Source organism: Populus alba, chromosome 10 (genome assembly GCF_005239225.2).
Source record: "Populus alba chromosome 10, ASM523922v2, whole genome shotgun sequence".
Taxonomy (NCBI): Eukaryota; Viridiplantae; Streptophyta; class Magnoliopsida; order Malpighiales; family Salicaceae; genus Populus; species Populus alba.
Window position 1 is genome coordinate 21,293,314 of NC_133293.1, and position 22,986 is coordinate 21,316,299.

Consider the following 22,986-nt stretch of genomic DNA (forward strand, 5'->3'; position numbering starts at 1 on the left):
TATCTGCAAGTTATTAGCGGCTCGATCATACTCAATTAGATATCACCAAAAATTTCCAGAATTTAAAATAAAATTATTTTAATAAAAATATTGATATAAGTTAATTATTATCCACGAGTTAATTCACTAATTAAGGCATTTTATAGTTAATCTCATACCAATTTTTGATAACAACGGTGGCAATCTATTATTTATTAAATTAATATTTTTTTTATTTTTTTTTAAATTATTAACCAGGATTGATAATCATCCATATTTTAATATATTTTTAAATAAAAATATTTTAAAATAACCATTGCCGCATTAATAAATATACTCTAAATCGGATTTCAAAATTATATTTATAATCATCAACCGAAAAACATGGAAGTCCAAGAAATCGCCATTTGCCGTTCTGTTTTCTATTATCCCACACTTCTTCGTCGTCCTCTCCAGCATCAGGTTCTCTATACATCCACTTGTCGCTTCCCAAATTACCCTTCTAAGTTCCCTAAATCTACTAAGGTGCCACTCCTTCATCGAAGCCCGAGACCTCGCTGTACATCATCAATGGAATCACCTTCTGAAGGTTACAGAAAAAATGTTGGCATTTGCCTGATCAATCCATCAAAGAAGGTTGGTTAAGTGAAAATTTAGCTATAATTCTTTACATTCTTATGACTTTATAATCTTATTGTGTGTGGACTCTGTAGATTTTTGCTGCTTCAAGGTTGGATTTACCTGATGCTTGGCAAATGCCACAGGTAAATTCAGAACTGCTTTTTGTTTAATGGGTTTTATTTAGTTTTTGAAACCCATGTATAGTTTGATTAGTTTTCTTTGAAAATAAAGATGGCCCAGTTGTTTTTTCTTTTAATCTAAAATAAAGATGGCCCAGTTGTTTTTTCTTTTAATCTATTGAAGATTGCAGAGTTATGCCTATTACAGTGTTAAGGATTATTTAATATTAGTTAACTATGTTGTACAAATTAATGCTGACAGGAGTCTTATGTTAGTGATTTGTCATGTTAGTTCGAAAGTTGAAGCTGTCTATATTATTGTAATGATTAGTGAAAGATTTTATTTTGTGGTACAATAATGTATATGAAGTTAGTTTTTTTTTTCCCTTAAGAATTTTCTTTGTGGATGCAGGTTGTTAATGGTGTTTTGTGTGACTGTGTGAAATAGGGTGGTATTGATGAGAGTGAAGATCCGAAAGTTGCAGCTATCAGGGAACTAAAAGAAGAAACAGGGGTTAGCTCGGCGGAAGTCCTTGCTGAGGTTTGGCTTTTTATGTCCTTTTTTATTTCCCTGTTTTTTGGTCTTTAAGCCTTGAGGAATTGATAGCTTATCTTAAGCAAATCTTTGGAGGAGAAAATGTAGTGCTTCTTTGAAAGTTGAAACTAATAAAAACTATTGAAATTTACGAACTTTTTGTCTGATTTAAGCTGGCTTTGAGATTTCTAAATTTTTTTTTTATTATTATTGTTGTTAGCCAACGTGTTAGGTTTAAACTTGTTAACTTCCATGGCACTACTGATTTGTTTGAGTAAAACTTCAGCCTGGTGTCTTATGGTTGTTCACGTGCTGTACACTGCACAGATATGCAATCATCAGGAGCGAGATCTAGTGAGAAAAACATTTCCACCCAAGTATTATTCAGCCATGTTGTCAATGCCTCTAAATGAGGGGGGGTCTGAATCATGAAAGTGGACGTGGATTTAGTTATCGTGAATGCTTAATCTCAATCTGGATTCTTGATTATAATGTGCACTCTAGTGATTTGCTTTGTAAATTGTTATACAATGGGATAGCCTTGTGAGAATTGATGGACACAGTTCGAGATCTATGCAATTTGTATTTATTTATCACATTAGCTGTCACTGGAGATCGATCAACCATGCCTTTGTTGGAGCTAATATACTTCCTATTTTCAGCCTTTGCATCCATTCCCGACTCTGCATGTTTCTGTTCAAATTACTTAGGGAGTGGCTGCTGTTTCTTGTTGAGCATTCAGTGGTAGGTTTACTAACTTGATTGAATTTTCAGACGCCTTCTTGGTTGACATATGACTTCCCACCAGAAGTCAGGGAAAAACTTAAACATCAATGGGGATCTGACTGGAAAGGTCAAGCACAGAAGTGGTGAGCAAATAAATAGCCAGCATTTATTAAGAATAATTCTACACTGCCCAGGCCATTGTGGTCTCTGACACGTCTGAACCAAACAAACCTTGGCCAAGAACTTTTAGTCGACAGTGTTGCAGCTGTAATTTTGTTGCCAAAAGTGACCAACAACCCAGTTTATTTCCTGTCTCTTTCTACATCCAGATTAATCACATTTTCGCAACTGCAAACAAACAGGTTTCTCCTTAAATTCACTGGGAATGAGGAAGAGATCAATCTATTGGGTGATGGCACAGAAAAACCTGAGTTTGGCGAGTGGTCATGGATGTCACCAGAACAAATAATTGACTGGGTAGATGTTACTGTCTTGCTATTTCTTATATGTTCTAATCAGTTAAATTCGGTATTCTGATTTTGTTATTGATCGGTTCCTTTTCACCTCTCATTTTCATGCAGGTGGTGGATTTCAAGAAACCTGTATACAAGGAAGTTTTGGCAGTTTTTGCTCCCTATTTTCAATGAATTCATGTTCAAGTATCAACTTTTGCTTATCTTATACATGGTGTCCCACTTGACTAAATGAGCTAGCATTATTTGAATTATTCCTCATGGATGCATATCCAATTCGGTGCTGATCGATACTCCTTGTGATTAATTGGAAAATAAAAGCTGGCATTGATTTGATTGCCGTTATTGATGTGATAAAAAAAAATTCAACTTCAGTCTTGCCTCCTGCAATAAATCACCAGCCATAGCCAAGTGCATGGAGTTCCATTTCACCACATTAACCACTTACTAGATAGATTATCAGGCTGTCCAAAGGATGTTAGGCATTTGAATTAAATTTGCTGGCTGCGGCCCATATTGATATAGGTTATGGTTTCGCGTGAATCATGCTCTTACTGAGTTGGGAATATCAGAAACTTCAAGCAAAGTAGGATTCCATTTCCCTTTGCAATGCTTGGAAATATGGAATCAATAAGATTTGTCAATGATATTCCTGCTCTCTGCTTTTGCAATGCTTTTTACCGGAGAAATGAAACCCTTTCAAGTTTAAAAGAGCAAAGGATGCTTCCATCAAGTTCACATTCCTTCCTTTTGTTACCCTACTTTCCAAGGATGGAACACAAGTTAACCAATTGTTCATTTGCATGTACTGTCTCCCCAAGTCCCCTCTTAAGCAACCATCCACAGCTGTTGCTTCTTTTTTTCTTTAATGTTTTTGGCAGAAAAATGCGGAAAAATGACAACTACTTTCAGTCCTTTGGAATTTGCCAGAGGCTCTTCAACTTCTTCATGAACAACCTTATTGTTCGTCCCCTTAAGCGCATCACTTTAGGCCATGCCGATGCAGTGCCTCGTAGCTCAACTGAGGTATCTGTAAATGACTCTTTGAGGAATGGAGCGGGCGAACAAGAAGAACCCTTGATCCTTAAAACAACAAATGGAGAAGAAAAGCTGCACCATCAGGGTCAAGAAAGGTCAAAAGACACTGGTTTAGGATCTGAAATTCAGGTTCACTTCAAGCAAACCGAAGAAGAATTGGAACATTGGACGCCTGTCGACAAACTTGGGTTTTCGGCCCATGAATCAACAAAAGTTAGCCAGAGAACTGATGATGGTGATCAACCGAAAATGAAGAACGGTGAGAGCATTCCCATCTCTTTATCAGGAAAGGGTCAGCTCCCTGATGACAAGCTAGCTGTACAGAAAAGGAAGAAAGTCACTGAGCCACCCCATGACAAGGAAGAGCCTCCCCTAGTTCAAGTGAATGGTGCTGCTAATGGTATGACTGCTCGAGGGAAAACCCAACAAGAGACAGAGCCGAATATGAGCACCATGGCTGGAGAAAGAGGTCCAGAAAAGCTTGACAGCATACAGGACAGCAAGGAGGAAGATAGAGCTAGGAAAGGTAAGGACATAATCAATGAAAATTTGACACCAGCAAGAGAGGAGCCCGAAGAGGTGCCCCCAAGGCATCTCATAAGCGTGGCCGCAAATATCAATGAGAAATCAGATGCATTCATCCGAAGAAAAAAGGAAGAAATGAGAAGAAATCTTAGCCCGGAACCAAAAAAACCCTAATCTTTTCACGGGTGGACCAGTTCGAAGTGAATTTGCCCCATGCTGTTTATAGATTCATTAAAGTTCATAAGCCAGTTCCTCATAAGCGTAATGATTTTATTTTAACATGTTGCTTTGTTAGAATAATGTTTGGTTAAACATATTAGGAATAGCAGGAGCTATACACGGTTGTATCTGTTAATATTCATATTTTTATTTAATATTTATAACATATTCATTAATTTTTCAAATATCCATAAAATATTATACATATACACACACAAATCATATTATATTAAAAGAATTTAATTGTTTTACATATATATCTATAAAATATAAATATATATTTCAGGTTGAGTTTGGATGTCGAATTCAATTTTACAATGTTCATATCATGTTTATTATTTTTTATGTAAAATAATTATATAAAAAATTATCACTCATTAATCGATTTAATATATTAAATTGTCATTTCTTATTTGATCTTATCATAAATTTTATTAAAATTTAATGTATTTAGTATTGTAATATAAGATATTTTTTAATTAAAAATATATTAAAATAATATTTTTAATATTTTTTATTTTTAATATCAACTTATGTCTTGTTTAATTCAATGCACGAAAAATGTCAGCAATTCCCCAAATTCAAGATTAAGACAACACAATGTAATGACAAGCATAGTCGATCTACCAATTTATATTGAGCAGAGGAGATCGTAAAATTTCTACAACAGAAGGGCTGGGTTTCACCAGTTGTAAAAAAAAACTAAAGAATAAATGAAACTAAACTGGATTCAGAAATAAATATGTAGTATTTAGAAAGTTGTTTAGAGGGACACAGAAAATTTTGCACAACCTCCATCATCGTGTGATTGTCCATTTCACAAGAAACTCAAGATCCTGCCTCAAGCTATATGCAATAGAATCAATTGATGAAGATTGCTTCAAGAGTCCATGCTGGTGAGCAGTAGTAGAATCAAAACATTCAAACCCTTATGGATTCTCTTTTCCACCTCTTACAACAGAGCTTTCGTCAGGGCTTTTCGTCAGACGATCTCGACAGAAAAGTGAAAAATGTTTGTATTTATAAGGTTTTTGAAAGTAAAATAAAAGAGGATACGAAAGAAAGAACGGGAAGAAAAAAAATATTTTTTACGAACTCTTTTAAAACTTTGGTTTGTCAGCCATTAATATGTCTCCTTCTTGCTCTCCTAAACCACCAATCCCTTCCTTTTCCAAAAGTGTCTCCATCCTTATTCTTCAAGAACATGCAACGATGAGCGATAAAGATCATATGGAGCCCAAAGATGATCCACAATGCAAGGTTTCCTCGAGTCAAGCCGCAACCAAGGTTTCCCTTTCCCACTCCAATGAAGCAAACTAATAGGTCCTGGGTGCAGACTTCTACACTTTCCTTCCATGTTGTCACCCCCTAACCCATGCTGGTTCCATCGATGATCAACCCCTTTTATGTTCCCAGCCAAAACCAATAGAAATGGCGGCAATGAACCCAAGTGGTAGATTCTCTTCTGCTTTTGCACTGTCATCCACCCTTCAACCTTTTGTGTAAGCTGAACTTGCCTCCACTTTTCCACATCCACGACCATAACTCCTGTGTTAAAATAACAAGGCCTTCTTCCATGAAAAGTCTTGGCCAAAACAGGATCGAGCCAAAATAGGTTGGAGAAATAGTAGGTGAAATTTGCATGACAATATTCCGGAGCTGCCAAAACCCTGTCCTCTAAATCAACCTCCCACAATTTTGCAATATCATCAACAACAAGAAGATCAGAGTCGAGATAAATAACACGTTTAACGTCGGATGGGATAATGTCAGCAAGGTAAATTCTAGCATAGTTTAAAGGTTGGTCCAGGGATTGACGGATGGATTTAGAGATCTTTCCGCGAACACGGTTGGAGTCAAACCGGTAAAATCTGAAGTTAAGGTAAGGGAAGGTGGATTTGATGCTAGAGAAGACCTCGCGGTCAAAACGTGCCCAGAGAAAATGGAACTCCATGTTTTCAGGGCAAGTAGAATGTCGAAGGATAGAGAAAATAGCAGCCATGGTGCCTCTAAGGTAATTGGCATCAAGAGTCATGACAATGTGGATTCTATGTGGCCCACAGGAATCCCCATTACGAAAAGCTGGAGCCTCTCTGAAGACAGGGACATCAGCAGTTGGTTTTCGAATAACACCGAGGCGGATTCCCCCAGAAGAGGAGGGTAATGATGATACTGTGTTGGCTACGATGATGAAGGACAGGAGGCCAAGGAGGAGAATAAGGGTGCAGGAGGCCATCCTGTCCTGAACCGGGGAAGGTGGGTTTTGGGAAAGTCAAGGGTTGGTGGTGTTCAGGGGAGAAGAGCAGCAGCTGCCATTGTTGGGGCTGGTTAAGATAAGGTTTGAAAGAAACAAATATTGATGATTGATAGACAACAGGGAAGGAGAGAGGATGGTGAGAATTGTGAGGAAGAGAAGATTCCTCGGAGGGAAGGATGCTGTTGTGTTCTTTTATTGTAATAAACCATAGGCAAGACCTCCTAGAGCTTGTAAAAGATTTCTATGTGTTGCCATTTAGGAAATTAGGAAGTGATTTTCCCCCCTCCCTTTTCCCTTCCTATATATCCTCCTTGTTTTTTGCCTGTTTCATTGCAAAACAGTAAGGCGACACAAACAGAAATATTATACCGAAAAATCTTCTAAATACCATCACATTAGATGTAATGATTTTATAAATCACATCAATTTGTATGTCAAGATTTTTCCTTTCAAAAAATACATGCTAGGGTTGTTAGAGAAGAAAATATTCTATACTGTCTAGGCCATTAAGGTTGGTTACATGCCTGAACCAATCTAACCTTGGCTAAGAACTTTTGGTACTAATGACCTGGTTTGATTTTCCTGGCTCATTCTACATCCAGATCATTCACATTTTGCTGCTGCAAAAACACAGGTTTCTCCTTAAACTCACAGGGAATGAAAAGGAGATTGGTCTAATGGGTGTTGACACAGAGAAACCTGAGAAGGAGCCTGTATTCATGTCTCCAGGATTCATTACAGCAGAAAAATGGTTTAAAATATCTGAAAGCACGAAAAAAAAGTAAAAGGAAAGGAAAACAGCAAGCGTTTCAAGAGAAATCTGACAAATAATGACAGATATAATAGGAGAACACGATTAGAATAGATATTCCTAAATGGGACTAAGCCAAAGCTTTTTATGCAGACAATGCTGCTGAAATGATACCTGCTGAAAATATGATACTCTGAACCATGCTATTGAAGCTAGAGTTCTCTGAAGAATATTGTGAAGGAGGCTTTTTTTCCTCTAAATCTTGTAAAAAGAACCTGGAAATTCTTTAAAGAGTTGAAGGGAAGTTCTTTACTGCAAGTTCCAATGGGCACATTCAAATTTTGTTAGCCAATCATCCACCTGTCTTCCTGAATTACAGAGATCAAGCATTTGCTTCCAGATAGTTTAGTGCTCTAAAAAAATTCTACTCCCATGAACTTCCTGCCATAGTAGGCACTTGGGATCATTTCTTCCCCAACAGATTTTCCTATCCTTAATGGAAGCTCATGAAACAATATACAAAGCTGTGTCTAGGAATGTAGAGAGGTTCCACAGTATAATTTAAATTGTTCTGCTCATAGATTATCAACTCTAAGCACTATACTGTTTCCACCTACCATGCTCAACAACAGAAGCAACCCAGCTTAAAACCCTGAAACTTTCGAACATCTCAAATTTGCATAATTCCTCTGTATAATGACAGAATCATTTGAAAATAAACAAGAATGCATCGGAACGGAAGTGGTGCAGGTGTTCAAACATCTATCAGACTTACGAAATACATGATCTCCCATCATTTACAAAGATGGTGTACCGTATTGAGACATGATTAGTAAATGATAACACTTTCACAGCCAATCCACACCAGATATGAACTCCATGGACAAAAGGAAGCAGAACTCTCAAATCATCCGATCAAGTAGATTTTCTATTACATGTGACAACACCTGCAACAATCTGAAGAGAAAACCTTCTAATCATGTCTTCCCTTGCTCGCCTTCCCCTCATATTAGCTTCCTCAACATTAGTTATTACGTTCCTCGTCAAAAGTAGCTTATCAATAGAGGTTTCAGCCCAAAGATGCCCTTCAAATGGCCCGTCTATAACTTCACTCATTCTATCCACTGGCAATGGATAGCTATTCTCCTCTGTCAAAATACTCAGTTGGTCCAGACCAATTCGTCGTGATAACTGTCAAAGACATCGACATGGCCTCAACCAGACTTCCCCTCTTGAAGGAAGAGCAAATGCATGGGCAGCCTTATACATTATTGGCAAATCAACCTAAGCTATATGAGTATCAATCACATAAATAGGAGCAATCCCATGAATTCTAGAAAACTCTTTCAAATATGCTTTCAACAATGCATCCCATCCTTTCCTATACTCCCACTCAAAAACACACTCCGTCTTCGAATCCGAATCCTTCTTTCTTGAACCTATTACCAAATTCCCTGTTGAACCAAGATCCAAAGGCTCACACTTTAAGGGATCAAAGAACTCAGCATCAACAGCCTGAACAACTTTAACAACCTTAGATGGATCATCCCACTTTTCACAAATGTAGAGACATGAAAATCAGTAGGAACCCAAACACAATCCATTCTACAACATCTCTTAACATGCTCAGCATTGACTCTATCAGTCTCAAACATGGTTCTACCAATAACAAAGTTGAGATTTTTGTAACCAGTTGGCGGACAAGGCATGGTTTGAAACAATGGTGGTTACCAAGCCCCAGGTTCACTGTGACATATCACAATAGTCTCATTTACTCTACGTTTAATGGCCAAGTTCTAAAACTCCAAAGATTCTAACTCACCATGCAGCTCAATACTCAGCTTAAACTTGTCCCTTTTCATGTTTTCATTAAGAACTAAAATATAAAAACGGGCTTCTGAGCTATACCCACCACCTGAAAGAAAAGGTGCCATCCATAAAACACAGTGAGAGGGCAAGGAAATGTGATTTGGTAGATGGGTTTTGGTTTGAATAAAGAAACCTTAAGTGTTCCTTAAAATAAGTAGGGTTTGATGTGAGTGTTGATTTTAGGTGTGAAGCAGTGTCTTGTCTTGGTGAAACTTAATGAGATTGCTGAAAAGAGGATGAGGACTGATGAACAGTTGAGTTTGAAGGGTTGTTACAGGATGTGGATGGTTGTTTTTATGGGAAGTCCATGGTGGTTGCTAATGTGAAATATATATAATTCTTACAATATAGTTTTATATATATATATATATATATATATATATATATATTATATCAAATTTGATTCTCAATCTTTTTATTGCTATATATATTTTGAATTTTTTTAATTTCATATCTTATAATTTAATTTAATTTAAATTTTAAAGCAATTTTAATCCTCATTCTTTTGATTAATTTTTATTTTTTTTATTTAAAATTTTTTTATTTATCGTATTTGATTCCAAATTTTTTATTATTATTTATTTTATTTGAAATAATTTATAAAATTAAATTTATTTTTTTAAATCTTTTAATTTTTTTATCATATTTTAAAAATAATTCATAAAATTAAATTATTTTTTAATTTCATCATTCTTCAACCTTTTTATTTATTAAATTTAATTTTTATTCTTTTAGTAAACTTTTGAAAAAAAAATTAAAAACATTAATTATTTTTCAGTATACTTTTTATAATATAGTAAAACACCAAAACATATTTTTCAACTATTTTTCATAAAAATTATTTTTAAAAAAACATACTTATTTTACGGCTAGCAAACAGACAGCCGTAATGTTATGTTGCTTTGGAAATGGCATGGCATCTAAAGAACATTTGGTGGTGTTAACTATCTAAACCTAGTTCACAAATAATTGGGCACCACTGGAGGATTTGTTTCTCCAATTTGAGACGTATGTGTCTCAACTCTCCCACCAAATTATTTATTAAATCTAACCTAGTTCACATGCTGTTGGGTGCTAGAATACCCGCAGCCTCCCACGGCTTTGTTAATGTCTTGAGATCCTAAGCACAGATTATGCTTGAAAAGGGACGCATTTCAGCAGTTAGAATGTGTTAAGCTAAAGTAAAATCTCCTGGAGCACGAGATATTAACATAATCATTAAGGGGTATATTACATTATTTTGCACTGTTTATTCTCTCTTTTTGTGGCTCAGGTTATACACATTATTTTGGAAATACAGAAACTGAACAGCATTTGATGCAGGCAGAGCACGATGGCCAGGGTATCAGTACATATGTAGAAAAGCTTCTACATCTTTGACCAGAAGCGGCTCAAGCTTGCTTCTATTGAACCATGTGGCTCGTCGGTCGGTAGAAAAACATCATCATTGAACTGCAGGATTCATCATGGACATCATTGTTGTTAGTTCGATTATTCAGCGAACAAATTTATCTTTTAAGTTCAAACTGACATGATTTTCATGCTGTAAGAAACTCAAACATGATATACTCCAATCATCAAGGAACCTAGAGTTCTACCTTCACAATGGTGTTTTCCTTGCTTGATATGTTAACCGGTAGGAAATGGATATTTGGCATTTTTAGTTGGATGGATGATATGTCAGGAAATCTGCAGAGATCGCAATATAAGAAGCTATTCATGCCAACGAGTGTGTCGATAATGAGTTTGAATGTGATTAAGAAGAGAGAGACCTGTTGAGTACAGCCTTTGCCATTAGAAAAAGAGTCCTTTGAACAGATGCACTGTATACGCCTTCCTTAGGAGGACCAAAGAAAGTGTTGGCCAAAGAATTTTTCACATCCAAATATCTCTCTGTAAAGTAAAGTGGGTTCTTGGGGATGCTAGATGCAGATTCATAGGAATACCTGCATACACAGTATTATCTCAGAAATATGCCTGGTTTGACGCTCAAAAGGTCAACATACTAGTAGTTGACTGTAACCAAATAGAGCGAAGGGGTCTGTCAAGAACATTTATCATCCATCGACATATACCAGCAAATCTCCTAGATCAAATTATTAAAGAAATTGGAAAACTTGCCTCCACAATGCAGTGACTTCTGTTGCCAGCATCCTCTCTCGAGTTTCAGGCAGAGCTGTATACTGATCCCTAATAAACCCTTCAAAACCAGACTGTTCATAGCATAAACACCAAAAGGACATCAAATAAACGGTTTTTTCTCAGCTTTGAAGAAATTCTGAGTGCTCATTCAGAAAAGATCAAATAGAGGTTACTTTACCTTGGTTGTCTTCAGCACAGACAATCCTTCTATACCAGAAGTCAGCTTTAGAACACCAGACTTCTGTACTGTTACCTCAGCTGTATGCTTCTCAGATCCAAGTTTGAAACCTTCAGAAGAGTAGAATTATCAACTCAATTCAAACCAATACATATTTCTTTTTAAGTTCCCAAAAATCAGAGGATCTTGAAATGAAAAGGGAGGAGCGAATTATATCTGTGAAGATATGTCAAGATGCATTCCATTTTGATTGTTTTCTGAGAAGTTTAGAAATGATGCACTTGCTTTCATAAATTCACAATAATGTTCTAACCTAGAGGCTCTGGAATTACCATGTTCGTGTGGCTGCCCATTTATGTGCACACGCTCCCACGGCTTCTCCACTATCTTTACAATAGCAGTAGTTACCTACAAAATGTTTAAAAGAGAAGGAGAGGTCTGCATTAATCAAATAACTAAACATCATTACAATACCAAACCATGAGAAAGGATTCATGCATGAGAATTAAATATAAGAAGATGTTCCAGATTCATCCTCTAACTGTATAGAACAAAACCAAGCTCTTAACAACAAGACTTGAGAAATCAAATTTAGGAGCCTTCAAATGCTAATGGCCTCACTCAGCAGTTCCCTATCCCCGTGTTTTCAACAATAACAATCTCAATTGCAAAAGTAATTACCTGCTTGTAAAATGATGTGAAGTGCCTAGCAAGCAGAATCGCAAAGTTCTCTGCCGAAAGCTGTTCTGAACATTCCTTTGCTTTCACATATACCTGCGTTACAGGTAACCTTTAAAATGATTGCAACTAAACTTCAATTGCTGTTTGATAAACAAGAACTGCCAGTAATATCACAAGAAAAGTTTTCATAACACGTCTCCTGATTTATAACGATGATTTTACACACAAACTAACCATCGCTTTGAGAAGCTAAAAAGAGTTTCCTGCACTAGATCATAGAGACACAACAAAGCATTATTGCTTCATAAATCACAATCCAAATTTAGATGCTCAAATATCATAAATCATATCACTAACCTAAGCAATTCCATGCATCCTTACCACTTAAATCAGGCATAAGAACACATGCATCTTGAAGGGATCCATTCCCTAGCTCAAATCAAGCCATCTAAGCCTTTAACAAAATCCTTAAAAACCCAAGAAACAAGAAACAAAAATAGGAAAAAAAAAAAAGTTGCTGACTTGATGACAAAAGAAAAGGACATCTTACACAAAGATGCAAACTATGTTAACTAGCTAACAATCAAGATGAAGACTTTACTTATCTTTACATCACTGATAAACCAAAGAACAAACCTGAATCTAAAAAGAAAAGAAAAGAAATTCTGGGTGAGAAGATGTACAGTGTTTTTCATGGTATCAGTGGCAACGATATCAGAGTTATCATCACGAACATAGGAGTTGACACAATCAGATAACAGGCTGATGCTAACACCCCATTCCACCATGGAATGAATATGATCTGATTTGTTCCTCCAGACTCTTGCAACTCTCACTCTAGCTTTGCCATGTCTCTGCTCGAAATTGAACCCGTCTAACTCGTTGGCCATGACTCGGAGCTTGATATTCTGGAAGGTTTAGAGGCAAAAGAGGACTCGCCCAATATATAGGTGAAGATGCGAAATAATAGGCAGTGGTTCTCTGTTACCGCGGGCTGGCAAGCGATGTTTTCTTGTACAATCGTATTTTCAAAGAATAATTTATTTTAATTTTAAATTATATATTTTTAAATTATTTTAATATATTAATATCAAAAATAAATTTTAAAAAATATTATTTAAATATATTTCGAAATAAAAAAAATATTTTTAAAAATGACTTTTACCAAATTTAGACTGGTGGTCGTGTACGCAGGGGTCAAGGAACTATTATGATAGGGTGATCATAAAAAATTTAGTTAAAATACCATTTTTTTATAAATAAATTATCGTTCTCTTGGAGACATAATTATAAGCAATTGAGCATTGTTTTGAAACTTGTATAAGAGCAGTGACGTGTACCGGGATCTATACTGATTTTTGTTAAAGTAAAAATAAAAAAAAATCTAACTAATTCCATTAAAAATATTAATTTATCATGTGATTTAGTTAACTCAGTATAATTTTGATTTAACAGGTTGATTTTTATTATTTATTTATTTATTTATTTATTTATTTATTTATTTATTATCTTAAATTAATTTTTTTAGTTTTTTTAAATTATTTTGATGTGTTAATATTAAATAAAATATATTTAAAAAAAAAACAAAAAAAAAACAAGAGACCGAAACTAGCTGTTTGAAAACCGGTGAGGTGAATTCTATGTGCTGAGACGGCGGCGAGAATGCGACCGTGGCAACATTATCAGATGCTGTTATCATCTTCTGTGATTTTTTTTAAATTAATTATTTGTGTTTGTGGTCGGATGTTGAAGTGAACAATCTAGCTGTCATGACTTCGTTTTCTATAAAAGTTGTTTAACTTATCCTCCTTTTTACGTCTGCACCACGGTTTGCGTGAGGTATCTTATGGGGGTGTTTGGGAGTGTGGTAGCGGTTGCTTTTCAAATAGCTTTTCGTGTTAAAAATCATTTTTGATATCAGCACATCAAAACGATCCAAAAAGTACAAACCACACTCAATTTTAGCAAAAAAATAAAATTAAAATTTTTCGAAAAGCAGGTTCAATTTCAATGCCAAACATCCTCTATAATTGACTCGTTCAATCAATCTCAAATATCATTGTTTAAAGTTTTTTTTAAATAATATAATCTTCTATTTTTTAAGGTCAAATCTTATTCTGATCGGGTTTTGTATTATTCCCCCAATTAACCAAATCACATTAAGAGTATGTTTAGATGTTGATAAATTTGTTTTTTTAATATTTTTTTTCTTTAAAATGATTCAAGATATTATTTTTTTATTTTTAATAACAAAAAATTAAAATAAAAAAAAATATTAAAAAATATTGATTTGATATTTTTTATATAAAATACTACAAAAAAAATAAAATAAAAGGCATAAACATTGTAGCCTCCAACATATTTTTATATTCACCATTACACGGCGGTGACTTTTTAGTCCTTTTCAATAAACAACGGTGTTGATATTTTTTTTCTTGCATTATTATTATTATTATTATTGGTTTGTTTGAGTGTTTTAACGTGATTTATTGTTTAACTTGTGGTTTTTAAATGCAAAAAGTTATTATCGCGTAGCAGACATTACTCACTTTAGGCAACACGTGTGGTGTCTCCTGATGGTGTAAGATAAATTTATAATGTCTCATTTGATTTTCTTTAGTGACATCTTCCTTTATTAGTGGCACGTGACCCCTAAAGGAGAATGATTTGTCATCGATGGCCCTCTCGGTTCCCCCTTCATTTATCTCTCTTGCCCAAGAAAATAAACCCTGGTCCTTCTTGATGGTGGTGTTTTGAGTTCGGTCCATGTAGCTTTGATTTTTTATTTTTATTTTTTTGTTAAAGTGTTATTTTTTTTCAATTTAATTATTCAATTCTAATATGTAGATGTAAGTTTTTCAATTCATTTTTTCTACTTTTGATTCCTTTTTTTTCCTTTGCTCTTTTGTCGGAGTTTTTTATGGTTTACATTTTTATCCCCCGTATCAAGTTTTTTATTTTTTTCAACAAGGATGATACTAATTTTAATTTGATTCATTTTTTTTTTATTTCTTTCCTTCGTCATTTTGTTAAAGTTGTTACAATCTTTAATTTTATCCCTCAAATTAAGTTTATATTTTTCTGTTGTTTCAACAGTAATAATAATAGTAAATCATTCTAAATTATAAGAAATTCTAAATTACATTTTTTAATAAATTCTAAATTAATATAAATTTGAATTTTACTTGAATAAAATGGAATAAAAAATCAAATATATATATATATAATATATATATATATATATATTAAATGTATTGTATAAATCTAAATGTATTAGATGTGATTTATTAATTAAATATAATAGGAATGTATTAGATATGTAATAGAAATATTATAGGAATGGTTGTGAAAAGAATATATAGCTTAGCTATACACATATAGTATCTAAATAGTGCGCGTCACCGTTGAGAGAGAGATAAAATAATATAGTTGAATGGCCAGCAAGTGATAGACGGAAAAGAAGAAAGGGTTAGTTTTATTTAGACAAAAAAAGCAATGGAAAGTGCGTATATAAAGCTAGTTGCAAATGTATTTAGATTTTTTTTCCTAAATTGTGATATCTCTTTCCTTTTGGCAGCCACTCACACTGGATTATAGAAAATTTCTCTTTGCCGATGAAAAGATACAATAATAATAATAATAATAATAGTGGTTATAATAGTGATAATAATAGTAATAATAATGGTAATAATAATAATAATATTAGTAGTGGTAGTAGTAATAATAGTTTTTAAATAAAATTTATATATTTTTTTACTTCAATAAAAATAATAAGATAATAATAATACTAATAGTGATAGTAGTGATACCAATAATATTACTAATAATGGTAATAATAATAGTTTATAATAATTATTATTATGACAATAATAGTGGCGGTGGTGATAATAATAATAATAATACAAGTAACAACAGTTGTAATAGTTGTAGCAATGATGGTAATAATAACAATGGTAACCAAGGTTGTTAAAATCACGATTTTAACACGGCACGGAAAACCTTACACAAACTCGGATCGTAAAATCGAATCGTAAAATCATAAGGAATTTTAAAATATATTAAAAAAATTCATGTTTCAAATAAAAAATTCATACATAGTTCAAGCACCTTAAAAAACATGCTTCAAATAAAAATTCATACATATTTCAAGCCTTCAAATAAAAATTTAGATTATTTTAATTAATGAAATCAAGAGTTTAATTGAAGAATTAATGAGTTTGAGGACTAAATTAAACTTTGATTTAATTAATTAAAGAAATCAGGGGTGTAATTGAAAAAATACCAAAGTTTGGAGCTGATTCAAGGAAAAATTGCTTGAAAATTAAAATTCAATGACCAAATTGAATAGTCCAAAAACCCAAGACTGTTGTGTAAATAACGCTATAACTCAAGGATTCAATTGAATTTAATCCAAGAGCACAATTAGAAATCAATTATTTCTGATTAGGGTCCCAATTGTTAAGTTTAAACTGTCTAGGGACTAAAGTGAAAAACAGTCATGCCCAAGGACACAATAGCGCCGTTTTGGAAGCATTGTTCATCGTCTCCTATGCTTACGCCATCGTCATCGTCTTCGTAACAGAGGAGCAAGGGGAAGAACAACCCAGAACACAAAAGAAACAAAACCAGGGAGGAGACAGAGATGAAAAACCAGAAGAATATAGGGAAAAAAGAACAAACAACAGTAAAAAAAACAAAAACAAAAGGGAGCATGCAGCAGAGACAGCAACAGAGAAGGAGAGAAGTTAGCTTTGGCCAATCAACACATCTCCGCCATTGTCTTCGTCATCAAGCTCCAGCACCAGGCAAAAGCAGAGAGGAGACGAACGAACAGGAGGAGGAAGGAGAGACTGAAGTCACTGGACAAAGGAGAAGAGAACAACCCGCCACATTAAGTTAATTGCCTTCGATCTGTTAGAGCCAATAGGAGGGAGACACATGGCAGCAACATTGAATTAAAATTTCCTGCGGGCAAACTCCTTCAATCGGTGGTGAAATCGCGGTTTTACGCGATTTCACCTGATTTTAACGATTTGACCCGATTTTATTCATTTCCGAGTTTTATGTACAATTTAGCACGTAAAGCCTATATTAACTCGTAAAAACGTATGATTTTACGAGTTGAATCGCGATTTTAACAACCTTGATGGTAACACTAATAATAATAGTTATTGTGGTGGTGGTGATAGCAACAATAACAATATTAATATAAATATTAATAAAAAAACAACAATAACAAAAATAATAATGAAACTAATAAAAAAAATAACTAAAAAGAAATAGGGTTTTCTTGTAGCCACATGGCCTTCCCGAGGGAAAAACTTACATTTGAGTTGGGATGTTTTTGTATTTTTCACACGGTTTCTTAATTATTATAGATTTGACAGGAAGTGTTTTTTTTATTCAATATTTTTAATTATAATGAAATAAAAAAAATTGCTGCGGATAAAAGAATCAATACAACGAAGGTAAGGGTATCTCAATATTTTTTTTATAAACAATCAAATTACATGTGCGCCCTTAAATTCAAAAAATATGTGTAATTAGAGCTAGAGCTACTAGGATATTTTAACCATTTTTTTTGGTTAATTTTAGGTTTTATATAGGGTGATAACATAATTTTATATTTAAATGATATTTTAAATTTTTTAAAATTATTAGCATTGCGCAGCTATTATGCTCTTTGAACACTATATGCAACATATCTCGATAATAAAAAATAAGCTTCTATCATATAGCTTATTCATAAATGATTGTCTATTTTTTTTTTATTATGGATAGCATATTATTAAAAAATAAAAAAAATATTATCTTAGTTTTAATTAATATTATTATATATTCATCATGAATTATTTTTATACTATTTTTTAATTATATTTCAATATCTAAACATTACTTTGTATATATATATATATATATATATATATATATATAAATCTAGCCCCATGCTTGTAAAATTCTAAATCAAACTTTCATCGAATTGACCAATAACCTGGTTAATTATTCAGTTAACTTGTCAGAAAAAATCAGTTTTAACAATAGTGTTTCTGATAAAAATAGAGAACATATATAAGAAGTGTGGTTGAAGTTGCTTTTTAAATTATTTTTTATATTAAAATATATTAAAAAATTATTTTTTTTATTTTTTAAAAATTATTTTTGATATTAGTGCATCAAAATGATTCAAAACATAAAAAATAAATTGATTTTAAAAAAAAATTGATTTTTTTGAAAACAATTACCCGCTTTCCAAACGCTCGTGCACATGTTTTAAGGTTAATTCACCGACTTGGGCCCTGTCCAGTTGGAGGAGGATACGTGTTGCTGTAAAAAGCCCATTTCATCACTTGCACTTGTCTGGCTAGTTTCCCTTGATAACACGAGTAAAGTCTCAGGATTTGTTTCCAGAAACAAATCCCTGTCCAGGTTTTTTTTTTTTTTGGTTGTTGTTTTAACAGTAATAATAATCTAAAATATTTTAAATTATATTTTTCAATAAATTCTAAATGAATATAAATTTAAATTTTATTTAAATAAAACGGAATAACAAATCAAATATAAAATTTTTATATAAATTAAATGTATTGTATAAATATAAATGTATTAGATGTGGTCTATTAATTAAATATAATAGGAATGTATTAGATATGTAATATAAATATTATAGGAGTGGTGGTGAAAAGAATACCTGACTTAGCTATACAAAGATAAAATTTAGATAGTGCATATCAACATCAAAAGAAAATAATAATAATAATAATAATAACAACTCTCAAATCAAATTTATAATTTTTTGTTCCTCAGCCGGCCTATGACCTAGATTTTACGGTTATAAAATATACTACTCTTCTAGATTATTATTTTTTTCAGTGAACACTACTACAATACTTTAATTAACTTGGACTGATAAAATTTCTTGAAAAAAATATGGTTGTCTTTTTTTAAATAATTGTATCTGTACCATTTAGTCCAAGGAAGATTAATAAAAACAAAACTGCCTAGTCAGCATGACGTGGCACATCACCACCGGTCAACCAACCTACTCAACCAATCAAATAATGCCACATCAAAAACCAAACAGAACCAAAATCCATGTAACGCATCCCTTTTGCAAACTCAAAGAAGCTTCACGCTAAAGTAAAATAGAACGAAGGTAACAAAATCTTTATTTCTTCAAAACAAGAAAAAGTCTTTGTCTCTTCCAATTCTTCTCTTTGTTCTCTTTCAAGAACTTGATCAGCAAATTTTTTTTTGTTGTTTCTTGTAAAGATGAGGAGAGTTTTTGGTGCTAAAAAAGATAAAGAACCACCACCTTCAATTCAAGATGCGTCAGAGAAGGTAATACATCTTTCTTTCTTTTTTCTTGAATTCTTTGTTCGAGTAAGCAAGAAAGTTTTGAACTTGAATTTATAATACTGGGTTGTTGTTAGACTTCTGATATGGGTTTTTAATTTGATGATAAAAACATTAGATAAATAAAAGAGGTGATACAGTAGATGAGAAGATCAAGAAGCTAGATGCAGAACTTGCTAGATACAAAGAACAGATTAAAAAGACAAGACCTGGACCTGCTCAAGAGGCTGTGAAAGCTAGAGCCATGAGGGTTCTTAAGCAAAAGAGAATGTAAGAATTGAAAGTTCTCTCCTTTTGTTTTTTAATGTGATTCTGGTAGTGAAAGGGTTCGTGGGTTTTGAATTTTTTCTATTGAAATAACTGGGTTTGGTTTGTTTCTTACTCTAGATTTGATCATGTTCATTGGGTTGTGATCACATTGCCGAAACAAACCCTGAAGGTTTTGGATTGTTTTTTAGAACTTGAGCTTCAATTTTGCATTTGAAGCACCAATCTGGTAGATCTAGTTGCCTGGGTGGATATTGATATTGTGTTGGTGCCATTTTTGCTGTGCATGATGAAATGAATTGTATTTGGTTAGTTAAAGTGTATTTGAGACTGTGATAGTGATGGTGGTGGTGTTTTAAACCATAATAAAATAATTTATTTTAATTTTTTAAAAATTATTTTTAAAATTAATATAAAACAATTCAAAAACATAAATAAAAATATTTTTTAGCAAAAAAAATTAAAAATTGGAGGGAACGTAGTTTGCCCTGCTTTCTGCTTTTAAAGTGTGTTTGACAGTGTTGTAGTGGTTGCTTTTCAAATAACTTTTCGTGCCGAAATACATATCAATGATTTTTTTTATTTTTAAAAAATTATTTTTGACATCAGCACATCAAAACGATTCAAAACATACAAACCGTATTAAATTTTAGTAAAAAAAAAATTTTAAATCTTTTGAGTACGCGGTGTAAAACGGTCTTCTCTTAATGTTTGGGTGACGCCATGCAGCTTGATATATTGTCAATTGCCTGGACAGGTATGAAGGACAGCGTGACATGCTCTATAACCAGACGTACAACCTTGATCAAGTTGCATTTGCTTCTGAAGGAATTAAAGATGCTCAACAAACTGTATGTTCCACAGCATCAGTATAGTTTTAAAAATGTTTGTTTTCAAAAGGGGCCTCAAAGCATCTGATAGTTGGACTGAATTGCAAAAAGTAGAAGACAGCACTTAAGGTTTAAGCGTTTTTTGTACATGCAATAGATATCTGTAATCCAATGGGGAACCTGTTGCCTACCTCATGAGCAGTAGGGGATGAAACGTCTGCTATTAGGAGGGACTGCTTCAAAACATCGTTTAGTAGGTTTTGTTTTGCTCATTCAGCATGCTTAGCCATTTAGTCTAAAGATGAAATATCTAGCCATGGGGCATCTTAAGGGAACCAGTTTCAAAATTTTGACTTAACTTCTTTCACATCTTAGTTTTTTGGTGTTCTTCTCAGATGTCAGCTTTGAAATCCGCCAACAAGGAATTGAAAGGAATGATGAAAACTGTGAAGATTCAAGATATTGATGTGCGTAATCTCTTTTGATTCCAAGCCCCTCCTCCTGTCCTATCTTTATGGCTTTTCTATTGAGGTCTCCAAGGAATAATGATGACAAGCATTCTAACCCTTTTTCTGTCTATGTAGAACTTGCAAGATGAGATGATGGACTTGATGGATGTGAGCAATGAAATTCAAGAGACCTTGGGTAGAAGTTACAATGTGCCAGATGATATTGATGAGGAAGAACTCATGGGTGGTAAGCTTAAGATCATTCTAAAGTTCTATACTGGTTTATTTTTTGACAAAAAGAAATTTTGATCGACTTTCCGCCCCGGTGTTTGAGAAACAAGTGCTTTAATAATGCATAGCATCTTCAGTAGGAGCACTCTCTTTGTCGACAATGTTTCCCTGCTGTGATTTGAAACAGGCATTCATGCACTGGTTTCGTAAAAACACAAAACCCATCTGTTATTTATACTTTATAACAGTTCTATTCCTTTTGAATGCAGAACTTGATGCTCTGGAAGCAGACATGGGAATGGAAACTGAATCTGACGGGGTGCCTTCTTATCTGCAACCTGATAAGGAATCTGACCTTGATGCAGAACTGAACTTGCCTTCAGCACCCACAGGACAAGGAGCACTAGCTAGCAGATACAATGCCCAGGTATTAATAGTACAGTGAAATATTCATTTTTTGTTGGATCGGAGGCCTGTTTGGGATTGTGGTAGTGGTTGCGGTTCAAAGTGCTTTTCGTTTAAAAATGCATCAAAATGATTGTTTTTTTTATTTTATATAAAAAATATTTTTAAGATCAATACAACAAAATGATATAAAAAACAAAAAAACTAAAATTAGAAGAGAACAACGTTCACAAACAGACTCTAGTAAGTGTTATGAGAGGGTAATTAAGTAACATTACTGCTTATACTCTTGTCATTTATTGTTATTTGCTGTTGACCGGGAAGAAGCATTTCTCTAATTAATGGAACAAAATACTAATTAACCTATAAAAAATGGAAAGTAATACACTTTAAACGCCCGTGTACCAGCTTAATCAAACAGCCAGCTTGTTTCCTACTACCTAACACTTGGATCATTTGAGCTTCTGAAACACAAAGTTAGATATGCTGTACCTGTATTTGCTATGTCTTGCTCAATGTTCCCGGCCTAATGCATCTTTCTTTAAACTTGTATTCTTGACAGGCTGAGGATGAACTGGGCTTACCTGCTGTCCCTCGGGCTTCTGTTCGTGGTTAGGCTGTTTTTTTATGTGATCCTTGTGAAAGTAATTTGAAGAGCTGGATGCCAAACCCCTGTAAACACGTGCTGATTTGCATGATTTAATTGGTGTCTGGCGGGGCTTGGCATTTTTCCATGCAATGATTTATTTTTTCTTTGATTAAGTACTGTGAATACATTTTGTGAAAAAGGATGCCCCTGAACAGTTTGGCAACTGGATTCTACACGTATAGATATGTAAATGAAGTTAAACTTTCCTTCCTCTTGGTTCATTTGTGCATTCTAATATGGATAGCAGAGATGCATGTTTGACTAGAGAAAATTCAAGAACTGCTTTTACTAATCCCCAGCAATGGCTGCTTTTGTTGTTTCCTGATTTTAAAAATCTATCCTTGGTTTCGCTAGGCAATAGAAAGCAATGATCAATCAAAATACACACCCTAATTGGAGTGAGCATGCCAAGTCACGAACTTCTGGCTCCAGGTTTATATTTCGTGGTCATCTTGTCCAGTGTCTACAACACTATATCCTTCACAAGTTTGAAAAGGATCGATCTGTCAGGCCGCGATGGATTTAATAAAAGTGTCCAGTAGAAATGAGCCTCTGATGCATCAGCCAGCATCAACGAGGCGGTGAAAAAGCATGACATTATGACACATCTAAATGCCGCTTAATTCATTGCTTTCCAAAAGCTGAGCATTCTAATGATTGGTAGCAGCACCCATCCAATCCGATGCCTG

The 22,986-nt window shown here is 33.7% G+C and overlaps 4 protein-coding genes and 1 pseudogene across 4 annotated transcripts; 2 read left to right on the forward strand and 3 right to left on the reverse strand.

The window, feature by feature from the left end:
- The first annotated feature begins 334 nt into the window (after positions 1–334).
- LOC118060110 (nudix hydrolase 26, chloroplastic) lies at positions 335–2,794 on the forward strand. The gene is made up of 6 exons (XM_035073254.2): positions 335–615; positions 693–743; positions 1,168–1,260; positions 2,029–2,123; positions 2,343–2,457; positions 2,562–2,794. The coding sequence occupies exons 1-6, from the start codon at positions 364–366 to the stop codon at positions 2,625–2,627; spliced, it is 672 nt and encodes a 223-aa protein (XP_034929145.1). The 5' UTR covers positions 335–363; the 3' UTR covers positions 2,628–2,794.
- Positions 2,795–4,889: 2,095 nt separating this feature from the next.
- Positions 4,890–6,472, reverse strand: LOC118060108 (probable galacturonosyltransferase-like 4). The gene has a single exon (XM_035073252.2). It carries the CDS (start codon positions 6,469–6,471, stop codon positions 5,425–5,427), a length of 1,047 nt encoding a protein of 348 aa, XP_034929143.1. The 5' UTR covers position 6,472; the 3' UTR covers positions 4,890–5,424.
- Positions 6,473–8,158: 1,686 nt separating this feature from the next.
- Positions 8,159–10,027, reverse strand: LOC118059805 (uncharacterized; annotated as a pseudogene).
- Positions 10,028–10,289: 262 nt separating this feature from the next.
- On the reverse strand, positions 10,290–13,088 carry LOC118060109 (uricase-2 isozyme 1). The gene is made up of 8 exons (XM_035073253.2): positions 12,797–13,088; positions 12,114–12,206; positions 11,765–11,840; positions 11,433–11,542; positions 11,234–11,325; positions 10,885–11,058; positions 10,711–10,801; positions 10,290–10,564 (listed from the first exon to the last, which is right to left on the reverse strand). The coding sequence occupies exons 1-8, from the start codon at positions 13,001–13,003 to the stop codon at positions 10,481–10,483; spliced, it is 927 nt and encodes a 308-aa protein (XP_034929144.1). The 5' UTR covers positions 13,004–13,088; the 3' UTR covers positions 10,290–10,480.
- Positions 13,089–19,248: 6,160 nt separating this feature from the next.
- Positions 19,249–22,508, forward strand: LOC118060112 (vacuolar protein sorting-associated protein 60.1). Its single transcript, XM_035073259.2, has 7 exons — positions 19,249–19,451; positions 19,585–19,736; positions 20,491–20,584; positions 20,959–21,030; positions 21,148–21,259; positions 21,513–21,670; positions 22,211–22,508. The coding sequence occupies exons 1-7, from the start codon at positions 19,383–19,385 to the stop codon at positions 22,262–22,264; spliced, it is 711 nt and encodes a 236-aa protein (XP_034929150.1). The 5' UTR covers positions 19,249–19,382; the 3' UTR covers positions 22,265–22,508.
- The last annotated feature ends 478 nt before the right edge of the window (positions 22,509–22,986 follow it).

Bases quoted from the DNA above. Each gene is read 5' to 3' on its own strand.
- LOC118060110 (XM_035073254.2), top strand. From the start codon at position 364: ATGGAAGTCCAAGAAATCGCCATTTGCCGTTCTGTTTTCTATTATCCC. The intron at 744-1,167 runs GTAAATTCAGAA...TGTGTGAAATAG, and splicing joins ATGCTTGGCAAATGCCACAG to GGTGGTATTGATGAGAGTGA. The intron at 2,458-2,561 runs GTAGATGTTACT...ATTTTCATGCAG, and splicing joins CAGAACAAATAATTGACTGG to GTGGTGGATTTCAAGAAACC.
- LOC118060108 (XM_035073252.2), bottom strand. From the start codon at position 6,471: ATGGCCTCCTGCACCCTTATTCTCCTCCTTGGCCTCCTGTCCTTCATC.
- LOC118060109 (XM_035073253.2), bottom strand. From the start codon at position 13,003: ATGGCCAACGAGTTAGACGGGTTCAATTTCGAGCAGAGACATGGCAAA. The intron at 11,326-11,432 runs GTAAAGTAACCT...TGCTATGAACAG, and splicing joins CTGTGCTGAAGACAACCAAG to TCTGGTTTTGAAGGGTTTAT. The intron at 11,059-11,233 runs GCAAGTTTTCCA...CTGTGTATGCAG, and splicing joins GAAGTCACTGCATTGTGGAG to GTATTCCTATGAATCTGCAT.
- LOC118060112 (XM_035073259.2), top strand. From the start codon at position 19,383: ATGAGGAGAGTTTTTGGTGCTAAAAAAGATAAAGAACCACCACCTTCA. The intron at 21,260-21,512 runs GTAAGCTTAAGA...TTTTGAATGCAG, and splicing joins TGAGGAAGAACTCATGGGTG to AACTTGATGCTCTGGAAGCA. The intron at 21,671-22,210 runs GTATTAATAGTA...TATTCTTGACAG, and splicing joins CTAGCAGATACAATGCCCAG to GCTGAGGATGAACTGGGCTT.